Consider the following 17,417-nt stretch of genomic DNA (forward strand, 5'->3'; position numbering starts at 1 on the left):
ACCCTTTGAACTGGCATCAGTAGTGATGATGTTTTGCAGAGAAGGATCAAAGCAAGTGAGCGCACTCGCAGAGCAGATAGCATTTTTTACATCGTAAAATTCCTTCTCACACTCATCTGTCCAATTAAAAACTACTCTGTTTTTTATTAACTGTCTTATGTTATATGTCCTACATGAAAATTCAGGTACATACTTGGCGTAAAACTCGACTAAGCCTAAAAAGGATCTTACATCATCCTTAGACTGAGGATGGGGAGCTGACTCAATAGCTTCTAAAAGTGAAGGTTTTGGTTTGATTCCTTCTTCACAGAGTTCATGGCCTAGGTAATTCACAGAATGGACACCAAATTTGCATTTCTCATGTTTGATGGTAAGACCATGTGAATTAAGTGCACTTAAAACTTCTTCAAGAGTAGCTATATGTTTGTCTTTGTCATCATTGAATACCAAAATGTCATCTTGGAAACATATGACATTTTTTACAATCCTTTAAAATGTCCTGCATTACTCTCTGAAAAATAGCTGCCGCTGATGCTAAACCGAATGGCATCCTATTGAATCTAAAGCACCCAAAAGGTGTAATAAATGCAGTTAGGTCTTTACTTGTATCAACCAATTCTATCTGGTGATAAGCCGCAGATAAATCAATGGTAGAAAAAAACTTTGAACCTCCAACAACAGATAGCATTCCAGAAATGCGGGGAAGAGGAAACTGATCAACAATAATATTATTGTTGAGGTGGCGAAGGTCAATGCAAAGCCTAACCTTGCCATTGGCCCGTCTGGCAACCACTATGGGCGAAACCCATTCAGATGATTCAATCTTATTTATTATCCCATGTTCTACTAAGGTGTCTAATTCTTTCTTAACTTCTTCTCTAACAGCAAAAGGAATGTTTCTTGCCTTGTGTATTTTAGGGCAGGCATTTTCTTTCAGACGAATTTCATGTTTAAAATTGGTTAACTTTCCAATGTTTTTAGAAAAAACATTAGGAAATTTATTCAACATCAGAGAAGATATACCATTTTGTTCATCAATCAACATCACAGGATTAGGGCTATTAGGATCTAGCACGATGTCAAGTTTACCACAGTCAAACCAGCTAAGCACTGAGGGACCCTTTTTTGAAACATATAGTTTAGTAATACATTTCCTGTTTTTAAACCTGAACACTAAAGTCCTGAAACCTAAAATATCTATTGTTCCACCTGAATACCCCTCAGGATTGATGTCACTTTTCTCTAGGTGATTGCTCAATCTAGGCACAAATAGTTTATTCCAAACAGATTCACACACTATAGAATAAGGTGATCCAGAATCAGCATACATGTTGATTTTTACACCACCAATTACCATATCACATAAAGGTTTTTTCTTTATAGTAGTGTTATTAACCTTGAGAACTGTGGAATCTTTTATGTTCAGAATAAAAGAACATTTGTTAGAGTCATCAGTTGAATCATCATCATCACTGTTGTCACTTAACTCTATGCATTTCACTTTTTGGTTAACTTTACCTCTTCTGCAAGCAGAAGTGAAGTGTCCTATTAATCCACAATTTGTACATTTTTGTTTTAACCCTGGGCAAAGTTTGTTATTAGCTAAATGAGATTTACTATTGCATCTAAAACACTTCAAATTACCCTTGAGATCCTCAGGATTACCTTTGGGAGAAAACGTTTGTTTTTTTTTTGTAGCGTCTCTGTTTTTGCTATCATATTTGTGATTAATTTTTGAAACTATTTCTCTACTAACTGAAATACTCTTTCCCTTAACTTGTTGCGCACTCCTACAAGAAAGTTCTGCTTTCCTAACAATGGATACAATAAAATCTAAATTTTCATCACCATTTATCCATAATCTTTCTTGTATAGTATCATTACTAGAATGCATAACAACCTGATCTCTGATGAAATCTTCTTGTAAATTGCCAAATTTGCAATCTAATGCTAGAGTTTTTTAGAGAAGAGACAAAATTATCAACAGATTCTTCATTCAACTGTTTTCTCTGAAAGAATTTATATCTAGAAATTCCTATGCAGACTTTAGGAGAGCAGTATTTGTCAAAGTCATAGATGGCCTTATCAAATATATTCAAGTCCCCACTTGCTTGTGACGTAGGTAGTTGATTGAAGGCTTTTAACCCTTCTGGTCCCAAGCAATGTAAGAAAATGCCTTTCTTTTCTGGGGCTTTCATTTTTCCATTTGCATCTAGTGTTTCAATATAATTTAAAAAATAGGCTTTCCATTCAATCCAAGGCATACATGGAGAACTGCCAGCTGCCCAATAGCTTTGTGGTGGAGAAAGAGTATAACCTTGAGCACACATATTGGTTTTAAAATGGTTAAAATGGTGCTAAATTAAGTATCTTGTAAATAAAGAAATGTCTCAAGTTAAAGTTTAAAAGTACTTGGAACTTGTATGGGTCGTTAGGCGATTCTAAATAAACGCTCCTTAGTAATAATACTTGCCCAAACTGTCTCCACAAGTCGTATTTCACAGTTACCGAGTATTGAATCAAAACGGCAATGAAGCGAAGTCACCTCCTTTATTTTTATCCAAAGCGGAGAGTAGCGTCTCCCAGGAAATGGAGTAGCGTAGTAGTTTCCGCCCAAAACCAAGTGAGCACAGCAGCGCAGGGGTGTAGACTGCAGGCTAATGGCGGGCGTGTATGAAGTTGCTGAAGAAACGCGCTCCGGAGGTATGGAAGGTAATGGATTCTAAACCGTGGATCCAAGTACTTCGTTTCTCTTCGTATTCGTAGTAGAAATGAGAGTTGTTTGTAAAATGAGCCGTCGTGAAATTTTGTAGAAAAAAAAAATCAGGAAATGCTTCTTGAACGGGTTTAAAATGCTCCGTCCCTCGTCGCCAATTTGTCATGTAATAATCCACAGAGATCTTGATGAGTTTAGTAAGTTTATTCCAGAAATTAGAAGCACTCCCTGAACATGACTGCTCGCTTCATGTAATCAGTGGTAACTGACTTCCACTAACAGTTATATCAAAGCATGTATATGTGTAACTGTACAAATAGCTGTATTCAAGTGACAACAGGTCACGAGATGTGTTTAAGCATAAACACAGTTGTAGTCCGCGCACATTAGGAACTAAATATGAGCGTGACTAAAGCATGAGAACACACGCGTTCAAGCACGAGAAGACACACGTGCATGAACGCGTGTACAATTATATACACTACACAGAGCTTATTCCAGAGATATTGAACTCATGTGCGTGAATCTATCTCCTGTACAAGTTGTCTGGTTATTAGTTGGAAGAGACCATGCATACAAACAGGTACTAGGCTAGATCTATTGAATATCAAGGTCAGATAGAGTAGGCGGCAGACACAAGGGTTGATCTTTTGTTGTTTACTTTTGTCTCCTTTGCAGGGCACACCCCAGAAGTCCCCGCCCTGGTTCCTGTTTTTTCCCCCGCTCAATCGCGCCCAAAAGTCCGTGCTAGTTGCAAACCGGACTTGGGTCGATTAAGAGGTGGGCCCCCATATAGCATCACACAACCCTGAGGGAAGGAGACCGGAAGGCTACGACATAATTATTGGCCCACGTATTACTCTCTCCCGGTTGTGTGAAGCATGGCCACTCTAGAAAACGTGGTGGAAGCTCTGGCATTGATGCAGGCAGACCTAGCCGCATCACGCCAGGAGAACGCCACCTTACAAGCGAGAGTAGATCACTTACTGAGAAATCCCTTTGATATAGGGGGAACTGCTCGCCCCAACGCGTTAGTCGTAGAGATGCCTACACAGGTCCCTCTAGCTCCACCAGAAAGATTCCATGGGGACATAAAAAAGGTCCAAGTGTTCATGACCCAAATCCTATTACATTTCACATGTAAACCGAAATTGTTTCTCACGAATCAATCCAGAGTAGCTTTTCTTATATCCTATTTGGGAGGGGAAGCGGCTCAATGGGCCGTCCCGATAGTTCGTAACGACGACCCGCTATTACATGATTGCGACGAGTTCCGAGTCAGCTTTGAGCACACATTTGATAGAAGAGCGGATACGTTCTCCGCGGATCGAGACCTCTTGGATCTACACCAGGGGAGCCAGGATTTGGTGGCTTATCTAAACAGCTTTCGGAGGCTGGTGGCCGAAACGGACTGGCCCGAGGCCAAGAAATCGGCAGTGTACTATAGGGGGTTAACAGACGAGATGAAGGACGTGCTGGCCCAGATCGATCCACAACCAGTCACGTGTGCCGCTCTCATAGACCTAACCCTACGTTTAGACCATCGGCTGCGCGAAAGAAAAGGAGATGTGAGGAAGAAAGATAAAACCGTGCCATATGGTGAGAAGAAAGCAGGTCCAGACAAGAATCACAGTGCCACAGAGGCGATGGACATCGGAACCGTGAGAGCCTCACTGACCCTTAGCGAAAGAGACCATCGCAGGAAACAGGGTCTTTGCCTTTACTGCGGAAAGAAAGGGCATTATTTACGAGAGTGTCCGGTCAAACCCAAGTACGGAAAACCACGGGTCGGACAAGCGTCGGTGTTGACTGCGGAGAAAGAGGAGGGAAACGCCAAAGCCTGAAAGACGCAGAAGGGAGGTCTTCAGGCAGTAAGGTGATCCCTTCCTTGAACACAAGAGAGACAAGGGCGAAAGAACATTTCGTAGTAACCATGACACTCATGGTGGGTAAAGTGGCCAGGGAAATAAACACCATGATAGATTCTGGAGCCACCGGATGTTTCATGGACAAAGAGGTGGCCTCGGGGTTAGGGGTGACACTAGAGCGGAAGGAAGTGCCAGAACTGGTTTATGCAGTGGACGGAAAGGAGTTGGTTTCTGGTCCTATCCGTTATCACACCGAAGAGTGCGTCATGATCTACGAAAACAGCCATCACGAAAGAATCTCGTTTAACATCATCCAGGCTCCTATGTACGAAGCCATATTGGGCCTTCCTTGGTTGCGGGAACACGAACCCTCAGTGCATTGGGGAAACAAAACGATTAGGTTCAACTCGCAGTATTGTTTAAATCACTGTATGCCACACTCACAACCTGAAACACGTCAGGACCATCCTAGGCACCTAGTCGCTACAGCAGCAGAAAAAGAGGTGTTGCTTCCTGACTGTTACCAAGGATTTGAGGATGTGTTTAACGACACCCAGGCAGATGTGTTACCACCACACAGAGACTACGATTGCCGGATTGATTTGATCCCGGGATCAGAGATACCTTGTGGCAGGATATATTCTCTCACTATACCGGAAAACAACTATCTAAGAGAATACCTGGACAAGTTTCTAAAGTTAGGGTACATCCGTCCCTCGAGATCGCCTGCAGCATCGCCTCTCTTTTTCATACCGAAAGCCAATGGAGAGCTGAGATGTTGTATCGACTTTCGGAGGATCAACGACATAACGATAAAAAATCGGTATCCTTTACCATTGATTCCCGTGCTTCTGGAGCAGGTGAGAGCTGCGTCTATTTACACCAAGCTGGATTTAAGGGGGGCATACCATTTGGTTAGAGTCAAAGAAGGCGACGAATGGAAAACGGCCTTCAAGACCAGGTATGGTCTATACGAATACCTGGTGATGCCCTTTGGCCTCTGTAATGCGCCAGCGGCGTTTCAATTCTTCCTCAATGAGGTTTTGAGGGAGTATTTGGACGTCTTTACTGTTGTATATATCGATGATATCCTGGTATATTCCAACGATGAACCAGAACACGTGAGACACGTGAGTTTAGTACTCCAAGCCCTCCGGAAACATCATCTGTTTTGCAAGATAACCAAATGCGATTTCCACGTGGACACGGTGGAATTCCTAGGGGTAATGCTGACTCCTTCAGGTCAAGTCATGGCAGAGAGGAAAGTAAAGGCTATTGAAGACTGGCCTAGGCCACAAAACATCAAAGAGGTTCAAAGCCTGTTAGGTTTTGCGAACTTCTATCGCAGGTTCATCAAAGATTTTTCGGACATGGTAGTACCTTTAACTAGACTCACCCGAAAAAGAATCAAATTTCTATGGAATGAGGAAGCTCAAGACGCTTTCGTGCGGTTGAAGAAAGCGTTCACCACAGCCCCAGTTCTCACGCATGCTAATCCCTCATTGCCATATATCGTAGAGGCAGACGCGTCAGACGTCGTTATTGGAGCGGTTCTTTCTCAAAGGCAGGACACCACGGGTTATTTGCACCCTATCGCCTTCATGTCACGGAAATTAAACGAGGCAGAAAGACACTATGCCATAGCAGAAAAGGAACTATTGGCCATTCGCAACGCATTTATGGAATGGAGACATCTGCTGTTGGGAGCAGTGCATCAGGTCACTGTATATACTGACCATCGGAATTTACAGTTCATGCGGTCTGCTAGACATCTCACGCCCAGACAGTTGAGATGGATGCAGTTTTTTGCGGAATACCATTTCTTGGTGACTTTTCGTCCGGGTAGGGACAATAAGAAAGCAGACGCCTTGACCAGACAAGACACTGCTCCCATGAGAGAGACACCCCCAGAGGTATCCATGATCGAACCAGGCAAAGTCCTCTGTGCGACGCACCCCGAGACTTTCCTTCAAAGAGTACGTCAAGACTTGCGATCCAGGGTATGGAGGAGTTGGTTGTGTTCCCATCCTGAATGGCGATCAAGGGACGGGATCGCTCTGAAGGGCAAACAAATCCTCGTTCCTGCAGTATCTTCGAGGAAACTCGTGTTTGGATGGTGTCATACAGTTCCTAGCGCAGGTCATCAAGGAGAAGCCAAGACGCTGGATCGGGTGCTGCGCCAATTCTGGTGGCCTGAGGTGCGGAGAGATGTGATGGCGTGGGTAAAAGAATGCACAATATGCGCTCAATCAAAGACTGACCATCATCGGAAAGCGGGCCTACTACAAATCATGCCTACCCCAGAGGAGCCGTGGGAAAGAATCTCCATAGACTTCATCGTGGGGTTGCCGGAGAGTCAGGGAAACACGGCTATAATAGTGGTAGTGGACTATCTTACCAAAATGGGTCATTTTCTATCCTGCAAACAAGTACCTACGGCTAGCCAACTAGCCACCTTGTTGTTGCAACACGTGGTGAGGATGCACGGAATTCCCAGGACTATCGTATCCGACAGAGGGGCCCAATTCACAGCAAAATTCTGGAAAACATGGTGTGCGGCTCTCCGAATCGATACCACACTGTCTACGAGCTTTCACCCACAAACCGACGGCCAAACCGAAAGACTCAATCAAACCCTGAAACAGTACCTCCGATGTTATGTCAACAACAACACAGAGGCATGGGTGGAGTGGCTGTGGGTGGCGGAAATCGCATATAACAGTGCAAAACATGCATCCACTTCTTACTCTCCCTTCTATTGTACATATGGGTTTCACCCGAGGTTCAACCCTGTGGTCTTGCCTAAACAAGTAGGGAAACTTCCTGATCTCAAACAAAGGCTACAGAGCATGCGCAAAGTGATTCTGAACACGAGAGCAAATTTGCAAAGAGCCAAGAGCAGGTACAAACAACAAGCAGACAGACACCGCAGAGCAGGTCCGGAGTACAAGGTGGGGGATTGGGTCTGGTTGTCATCTAGAAACATACGTTTTAAGCGCACCAGCTCCTTTGGTCCAAAGTACATAGGTCCGTATAGGGTGTCCAAACTAGTGAACCCTGTGGCGGTCAAAATGAAACTACCGGGACACATGAAAATACACCCTGTATTCCATGTCTCTCTGTTGAAGCCCCTACATGGAGCTTGCCCGATCAGACCCACACCTGTGTCAGTTCGGGGGGAAGAGGAATACGAGGTGGAGAGCATCAGGGATGCCAAGTTAGTAAGGGGAAAGGTGTGGTACTTGGTGTCCTGGAAGGGATATGGTCAGGAAGAAGACTCATGGGAGCCATGGGAGGGGGTACATGCCCCGAGACTAGTGGCAAAGTTTCATCGACTGCATCCGGAGAAACCCACTGTCAGCTAGCGTCATCGGAGAAGGGAAATGTACTGTCACAAATGCATTCGGATGAGCTAGGGTGCTTCCGCTAGCTGTACCGAGTGAGTGAAATTAAGACAACTCACGCGCGATGCGTGGGAATTAGCATAGCGCAATGCGGAAGACTACAATACCCATGGAGCTTAGCGCGAGCAGCGCTAGGAACACAGGTGGAATCAATAAGGAAGGCACAAACAATCTCAGGGGCTATAAGTAGGCAGGGACGCTAGAAGCGCTGCCGATAATTGCTTTGCAGTACCGAGGGTCCACAGCGGAGTGTTCTTTGATTCAACCAAAGTCCCGGAGGAGAGAGCATTCGTCCGGAGGTTCCGGAACCGGCTTCTGTTTTCTTGCTCCGTCGTGATCAGGTAACAAGGCAGAAAGGTATTCTCCTCTGTTGGAAGAAACGCACGTTTGCGTATTCGTGCAGAGGAGGAGTGCGCACGTAGAGGCGCTTAGGCTGTTTTTCTCTCTGTTGGAAGAGACCGGCCGGTCTCCTGCAGAGAGGTTTAAACGCCTGTATTCTCCTCTGTTGGAGGAGTCGCCTATTTCCGGCGTACTCGTGCAGAGGAGGAGGGCGCACATAGCGGCGCTGGGGAGGTGATACTCTCTGTTGGAGGAGACGGACGGTCTCGTGCAGAGAGGAAAACACCCCTCATACCTAGCCTAGTGATATCCAGTCATTTTTTGTTCTATGGTGCTTTATTTACAAATCAGTGTGCTAAGGCTTATCAGTATCACTGAACCTTTTTCTGAGTTTGACATTGTTTTCTATCATGGGGTGAACATTGCTGGGAGTCCTGCGTATTAAGGATTCCGTCTTTCATTTAGAGACAACGTGCGTTAACCGGATGGTAATTGACACAAGTCTCTTTTGGGGATTATTTACAGACAGAGCTTATTCCAGAGATATTGAACTCATGTGCGTGAATCTATCTCCTGTACAAGTTGTCTGGTTATTAGTTGGAAGAGACCATGCATACAAACAGGTAATAGGCTAGATCTATTGAATATCAAGGTCAGATAGAGTAGGCGGCAGACACAAGGGTTGATCTTTTGTTGTTTACTTTTGTCTCCTTTGCAGGGCACACCCCAGAAGTCCCCGCCCTGGTTCCTGTTTTTTCCCCCGCTCAATCGCGCCCAAAAGTCCGTGCTAGTTGCAAACCGGACTTGGGTCGATTAAGAGGTGGGCCCCCATATAGCATCACACAACCCTGAGGGAAGGAGACCGGAAGGCTACGACACAAAGATCACTCCAATAACAGTTATGTGAGAAATAAAGATTCAGATTCTTCGCATATCATGTGGTAGAAAAATCAGTTCCATTTCTTTCTTTTTTTTATTTCTTTCTTCTTTTTCTTCTCAAACAGTCAAAACTTCCAGTAAATCTTCAGATAATCATTCAGGTGTAGCCAAAAAACGCACAAAGCCGACACGTGTTTCGTCACGGGACATTCACCCAATGACTTCTTCAGGGCTACAACAAAACAATAAATCCATAATATATACAGATTCATATATCACAGCTCCATTTACCCTTCACCATAACCAGTGTCAGATAAGGGAAAATTCAAGCAGAGTATTTCAGAAGGAAAGAAAAGAGGAGAAGGTTGAAGGTACACCAATAGTCCTTATATTCGTGTATAAAAATTGTGTCAAGATAAAGACAGTTCACCATTGTGATAAGCTTAAAATACTAGAGAGAACAAACAAAGGGAAGATAAGCTAAATTTACGGCAGAATAGATGAAGGAGCCAGTAGCTTCATGTGACCACACCAATTAGTACCTTATCGCCCACGTTCGAATGATCTAATAATACCCATCACATTGTCACAAATGACCTTCAACAAGTTGAAGGTAATTTGTGACAACGTGATGGGTATTATTTTGTGTTTGGACTATGGTACTGTCACCTTGGATAGGTTAGAGGCTCGCAAATATTGGCACAGTCTGCCCCTTTGAGCTATTGTCTCCGAGTTAGGCGACTTTGAATAATAATGGACACACATGTGTATATATCCTATTGTTTTCTTTTATTAGATATCGCACCGATTAGTTACGGATAAGTGGACCTCATATTTGAAGAAATATAAGAAAAAAGGATAACGCTATTTAGGTATGAGAGATCTCTAACTCGAATCTTTCTGTAGAATTACCTCGAACTGGCTAAATAAAAATTTTTGCGTTATGGTCTCTTTAGATCATTCGAACGTGACGTTGTACTGTGTAACTGACAGTCTTTTCGGAACCGTGAACTTCTTTTCACTCTATGAGGAATTATCCTTGGTGAGTGATTGCTGCTTAGCTTTATAGCTACTATCTAATCTTGGGCGATAAGGTACTAATTGGTGTGGTCACATGAAGCTATTGGCTCTTTCATCTATTCTGCCTAAACTTAGCTTATCTTCCCTTTGTTTGTTCTCTCTAGTATTTTAAGCTTATCACAATGGTGAACTGTCTTTATCGTGACACAATTTTTATACACCAATATTAGGACTATTGGTGTACCTTCAACCTTCTCCTCTTTTCTTTCCTTCTGAAATACTCTTTTCGAATTTTCCCTTATCTGACACTGGTTATGGTGAAGGGTAAATGGAGCTGTGATATATGAATCTGTATATAATATGGATTTATTGTTTTGTTGTAGCCCTGATGAAGTAATTGGGTGAATGTCCCGTGACGAAACACGTGTCGGCTTTGTGCGTTTTTTGGCTACACCTGTATGATTATCTAAAGATTTACTGGAAGTTTTGACTGTTTGAGAAGAAAAAGAAGAAAGAAAAAAAATTGAACTGATTTTTCTACCACATGATATGCGAAGAATCTGAATCTTTATTTCTCACATAACTGTTATTGGTGTGATCTTTGCTCTGGACAGTTTTGCTTGATCTTTTACTCCTTGTGTTTCACATAAGAGAACCATTGGGGATGTTAGTGGCCGATTTCCCGTTGTCCCTTTGAGCAGCTTACTGTGAAACCTACTTCCTCTTGGCCTTGCGCAATTTCATATCCAGCCACTGTTTTTTTGTACAGGATTCTGAATCAAAGAAGATGCACCAGGATTCAGAATCAAGGAATGTGCACCAGGACTCGGTATCAAAGAACCTGCACCAGGATTCAGAATCAAAGAATGTGCACTAGGAATAATGGAACCTGGACACAAATCAAAGACTCTGCACCTGCACTCAGAATGAAAGTACCTGACCAGGACTCAGAATCAAGAACCTGCACCAGGACTCAGAATTAAAGAGCCTAAACCAAGCCTCGGTATCAAAGAACCTGCACTGGGATTATGAATCAAAGAACCTGCACCAGTCCAGGAGTACATATCAAAGAACTGGCACTAAGACTCAGAATCAAAGAATTAAAAACCAGCACAAGAACTCTGAATTAAATAACCTGCATCAGTACTTTGAATCAATTAATCCGCTCCAGGACTAGGAATCAAACGACATGCACCAGGACTAAGAATCAAAGAACATGCACTAGGACTCACAGTCAAGAACCTGCACCAGGAATAGAAATCAAAGAACGAGCACCAGGACTCAGAATCAAAGAATTTTCCCCAGGACTCGAAATCAAAGAACCGTAAGTAGGACATGAAATCAAATAATTTGAAGCAGGAATCAAAATTAAAGAATCTGCATCAGTAGTCAGAGTCAAAGAACCTACCCCAGGACTCGGCAACAACAAATCTACACCAGGACTCAGAACCAAAGAACTTGAAAAAGGACTCGGAATCAAAGAACATGCACCAAGCCTCAGAATCAAAGAACCTGCACCAGGACATGGAATTAACCCCTTGCATGCTGATGACGGCCCCCATCCGTCATGCACTACGGCACTCGTGTGCTGATGACGGCTGGGGGCCGTCATAAACCCGCCCACTCGCGATTTTGCCGCACAGGCGCAGAATCGCGCCAGCATGCAAGGGTTTAAAGAACGTGCACCAAAGCTCCGAATCAAAAAACCTGCAACCAGGACTCGGTATCAAAGAACCTGCACCAGGACTTGGAATCAAAGAACCTGCACCAGGACATGGTATCAAAGAACCTGCACCAGGACTCGGAATCAAAGAACAGGGACCAATTCTTGGAATCAAAGAACCTGCACCCAGGACTTGGAATCAAAGTAACCTCACCCAGGAATCAGAATCAAAGAACCTGCACCGGGACTCAGAATCAAAGAGCCTGCAAGAGGACTCAGAAACAAACAACCTGAACCAGGACTCAAGGTCAAAGAACCTGCACCAGGACTCTGAATCAGTGAACCTGCACCAGGACTCTGAATCAGTGAACCTGCATTGGGGCTAGGCATCAAAGAACCTGCACCAGAACTCGGAATCAAAGACACCTCATCCAGGAATCGGAATCAAAGAACCCGCAGCAGGACTCTGAATCAAAGAACCTGCACCGGGACTAGGATTCAAAGGACTTGCACCAGGACTCGGAATCAAAGAACCTGCACCAGGACTCAGAATCAAAGAACACGGACCAGGTCTTGGAATCAAATAAACTGCACCAGGACTCGGGAATTAAAGAACCTGTACCAGGACTAGGAATAAAAGAACATGCACCAGGACTCGGAATCAAAGAACCTGCACCAGGACTCGAGATCAAAGAACCTGCACCAGGACTCGAGATCAAAGAACTTGCACCAGGACTAGGAATCAAAGGACCTGAAGGAAGGCTTGGAATGAAAGAATGTGCACCAGAACTCAGAATCAAAGTACCTGCACCAGGACTCGTAATAAAAGAATCTGCACCAGGACTTGGAGTCAAAGAACAGGGACTAGGTCTTGGAATCAAAGAACCTACACCTAGGACTCAGAATCAGAGAAACTTCACCCAGGAATCGGAATCAAGGAACCTACACCAGGAATCAGAATCAAAGAGCATGCATGAAGACTCAGAATCGAAGAACCAGGACTCAAGTTCAAAGAACCTGCACCATGACTAGGAATCAAAGAACCTGCACCAGGACTCGTAATCAAAGAACCTGCACAAGGACTAGGAATCAAAAACCTCCACCAGGACTCGGAGTCAAAAAACCTGCGCCAGGACTAGGAAACAAGAACCTGCACCAGGAGTCAGAATTAAAGAAACTGCACCAGGACTCAGAATCAAAGAACCAGCACCAGGACATGGAATTAAAGAACGTGCACCAGAGCTCCGAATAAAAGAACCTGCACCAGGACTCGGTATCAAAGAACCTGCACCAGGACTTGGAATCAAAGAACCTGCACCAGAACTCGGTATCAAAGAACCTGCACCAGGACTCGGAATCAAAGAACAGGGACCAATTCTTGGAATCAAAGAACCTGCACCCAGGACTTGGAATCAAAGTAACCCAGGAATCAGAATCAAAGTACCTTCACCAGGACTCAAGATCAAAGAACCTGCACCAGGACCCGGAATCAAAGAGCCTGCACCAGGATTCAAGATCAAAGAACCTGCACCAGGACTCTGAATCAAAGAGCCTGCAAGAGGAATCAGAATCAAAGAACCTGAACCAGGACTCAAGATCAAAGAACCTGCACCAGGACTCTGAATCAGTGAACCTGCACCAGGACTCTGAATCAGCGAACCTGCATCAGGGCTAGGAATCAAAGAACCTGCACCAGGACTTGGAATCAAAGAGGCCCCATCCGGGAATCGGATTCAAAGAACCCGCAGCAGGACTCTGAATCAAAGAACCTGCACTGGTACAAGGATTCAAAGGACTTGCACCAGGACTCGGAATCAAAGAATCTGCACCAGGACTCAGAATCAAAGAACAGGGACCAGGTCTTGGAATCAAATAAACTGCACCAGGACTCGGGAATTAAAGAACTTGCACCAGGACTAGGAATCAAAGAACATGCACCAGGACTCAATATCAAAGAACCTGCACCAGGACTCGAGATCAAAGTACCTGCACCAGGACTCAAGATCAAAGAACCGGCACCAGGACTCGAGATCAAAGAACTTGCACCAGGATTAGGAATCAAAGAACCTGAAGTAAGACTCGGAATTAAATAATGTGCACCAGAACTCAGAATCAAAGTACCTGCACCAGGACTCGGAATCAAAGAACCTGCACCAGGACTCGAGATCAAAGAACCTGCACCAGGACATGGAATTAAAGAACGTGCACCAAAGCTCCGAATAAAAGAACCTGCACCAGGACTCGGTATCAAAGAACCTGCACCAGGACTCGGAATCAAAGAACAGGGACCAATTCTTGGAATCAACGAACCTGCACCCAGGACTTGGAATCAAAGTAACCTCACCCAGGAATCAGAATCAAGGTACCTTCACCAGGACTCAAGATCAAAGAACCTGCACCAGGACTCTGAATCAAAGAGCCTGCACCAGGATTCAAGATCAAAGAACCTGCACCAGGACTCTGAATCAAAGAGCCTGCAAGAGGAATCAGAATCAGCGGACCTGCATCAGGGCTAGGAATCAAAGAGACCCCATCCGGGAATCGGATTCAAAGAACCCGCAGCAGGACTCTGAATCAAAGAACCTGCACTGGTACAAGGATTCAAAGGACTTGCACCAGGACTCGGAATCAAAGAATCTGCACCAGGACTCAGAATCAAAGAACAGGGACCAGGTCTTGGAATCAAAGAAACAGCACCAGGACTCTGGAATTAAAGAACTTGCACCAGGACTAGGAATCAAAGAACATGCACCAGGACTCAATATCAAAGAACCTGCACCAGGACTCGAGATCAAAGTATCTGCACCAGGACTCGAGATCAAAGAACCGGCACCAGGACTCGAGATCAAAGAACTTGCACCAGGATTAGGAATCAAAGAACCTGAAGTAAGACTCGGAATTAAATAATGTGCACCAGAACTCAGAATCAAAGTACCTGCACCAGGACTCGGAATCAAAGAACCTGCACCAGGACTCGAGATCAAAGAACCTGCACCAGGACTCGAGATCAAAGTACCTGCACCAGGACTCGAGATCAAAGAACCTGCACCAGGACTCATAATAAAAAACCTGCACCAGGACTCGTAATAAAAGAATCTGCACCAGGACTTGGAGTCAAAGAACAGGGACTAGGTCTTGGAATCAAAGAACCTGCACCCAGGACTCAGAATCAGGGAAACTTCACCCAGGAATCGGAATCAAAGAACCTACACCAGGAATCAGAATCAAAGAGCATGCATGAGGACTCAGAATCGAAGAACCAGGACTCAAGTTCAAAGAACCTGCACCATGACTAGGAATCAAAGAACCTGCACCAGGACTCGTAATCAAAGTACCTGCACCAGGACTCGAGATCAAAGAACCTGCACCAGGGCTCGAGATCAAAGAACTTGTACCAGGACTAGGAATCAAAGTATCCTGAAGTAAGACTCGGAATTAAAGAATGTGCACCAGAACTCCGAATCAAAGTACCTGCACCAGGACTCGTAATAAAAGAATCTGCACCAGGACTTGGAGTCAAAGAACAGGGACTAGGTCTTGGAATCAAAGAACCTGCACCTAAGACTCAGAATCAGAGAAACTTCACCCAGGAATCGGAATCAAAAAACCTACACCAGGAATCAGAATCAAAGAGCATGCATGAGGACTCAGAATCGAAGAACCAGGACTCAAGATCACAGAACCTGCACCATGACTAGGAATCAAAGAACCCGCACCAGGACTAGGAAACAAGAACCTGCACCAGGAGTCAGCATCAATGAAACTGCACCAGGAGTTGGAATCAAAGAAACTGCACCGGGACTTAGAGGCCTCAAGAACTATAAGTTGGTTTTCAGAAATAACCACCTCCATAAACCTTAATTTCTTTGGCGTTTTCAGCTTTTTCCCGGCGTCATGATCCCCCCAAAGCTCTTCTAATGCCGCAGCACACCAGCACTCCGCTCTTTCGGCCCCAATACCTGCAAACCCCAATCTTAAACCAAGGCGCCCCCTGCAGGACTCACCTGCCCCAGGATGCGCTCGATCTCGTCCTCCGTCAGCGAGTCTCCTCTCCTGAGCTGTGTCCCGGCCGTGGGCCCCTCTGCCGCTGGTTCCGCTCCTTGGCCCCCAGGGGCCCAGCCCTGGCACAGGAGTATGAGGAGCAGGCCCCTCCAGCACCCTCCCATCGTCTCGAGTTGGAGGGTGGGGGTGTACTTGGAGCGCTAGAAGGGACTCTTGCACCTAAGGACTCGCAGCTGTCTCTCCAATGTCTCCACGCAGTCTCTTCCACACTGTATGTCCCTGTCGATGTACAGTTTTACAAGCTGCACCTTGCTTGCTCTCTGTTCGGTGTCTCGGCGTCTCTTTGTTGACTCTCGTGTGTCCGACCCTCACCTCTCCTCAACCCGCCTCTTCGGTCTCACGCGCGGTCTCTTTCTTGACTGCCCGTGCTGCCTCGCAGTCTCACACTCGACCCTGGCTAGTTTTATCTTCGGTGTCACACAGTCGCTCACTTGACTGTCTTTACTGCCTCAGTCTCTCGGACTTTGCTTCCACCCTTTCTCTTCAGTGTCTCACGCAGTTTATAGATTTCGTTTCTTGACTCTTCAATTTACCCAGTTTCACACACTTAAACCTGCTCCGTGTCTCTGTGATGTCTCGCACAGTTTCTTTCTTGACTTTTTCCTTCTCTCAGTGTCACACAGTCCGTGCGCACTCTCTAGTGTCTCACGCAGTGTCTCGCCTCGGCAGGAATCAGAGAATCAAAAATTCTTGCTCTCTCTCTCTTCTGTGTCTCGCAGTCTCTTTCTTGACTTCTTCCTTCTCTCAGTGTCACGCAGTCCGGCTCTCTCTCTCGTGACTCACACAGTCTCGTGCTTGCCTCAGTCTCACACGGTGTTTCTTGCTCCCTCTGCCTGCAGAGTCTCGCGCGCAGTGTCTGCCCCGCGCGCGCCGGTGTCCTGGTGTTACTCTCTCTTCACCGTCCCGCGCGCAGCCAGTCCCAGCGCTCCTCCTCGCGCCCCTCTCTCGCGCTCCAGTCCCGGGCTGCGGTTTCTTTGTTCCAGCCGAAGCTCGCGGCTCCAGGGGTGGGGTGAGTCTTAAGAACAGGAAATATGAATGTTTTTTCTAGAAGTCCACAATTCCAGAGGCAGAGAAGTCCTTGGGGACCAATGAACACAGACTGCTGCCGAGGAGCGGCGAGGATGGACGACGTTAAAGGCGCCTCCCTGAATTCCACATACAGACCAATTGTGAAAAGTGTTCTCTGACTACACTAACTTCACAGAAGGAAAAATATATGCAGCTGTTAAGTATCATATGTTGTGGCATTGAATGTTTACTCCTCTGCTGCTTGTTATGACCAGTGTCCATGCACGTGCGAGGGTGGAGACGGAGACATCAAAGTATGTAAGTATGAGTTAGTCAATGTATGTAGAGAGCGGTCTGAAGCGCCTGGCCACACTCTTTACACACACTGTGTTGGCTTTTGTCCTTTCAGTGACAGGCCCTCATTTGAAAAACGATGGCCCTTCTTTCATGTGCCTTTC

The 17,417-nt window shown here is 45.4% G+C and overlaps 1 protein-coding gene across 1 annotated transcript in view; it reads right to left on the reverse strand.

The window, feature by feature from the left end:
• Nucleotides 1-16,828, reverse strand: part of CLEC11A (C-type lectin domain containing 11A) — a 128,704-nt gene extending 111,876 nt beyond the window's left edge. The window contains exon 1 of the mRNA XM_078655297.1: nt 15,894-16,828. Coding sequence (XP_078511423.1) covers nt 15,894-16,055 — 162 coding nt within the window. The 5' untranslated portion in view covers nt 16,056-16,828. The remainder of the gene's footprint in view (nt 1-15,893) is intronic.
• Between the last annotated feature and the right edge of the window lie 589 nt (nt 16,829-17,417).

Source organism: Lissotriton helveticus, chromosome 7, assembly GCF_964261635.1.
Source record: "Lissotriton helveticus chromosome 7, aLisHel1.1, whole genome shotgun sequence".
Classification (NCBI taxonomy): domain Eukaryota; kingdom Metazoa; phylum Chordata; class Amphibia; order Caudata; family Salamandridae; genus Lissotriton; species Lissotriton helveticus.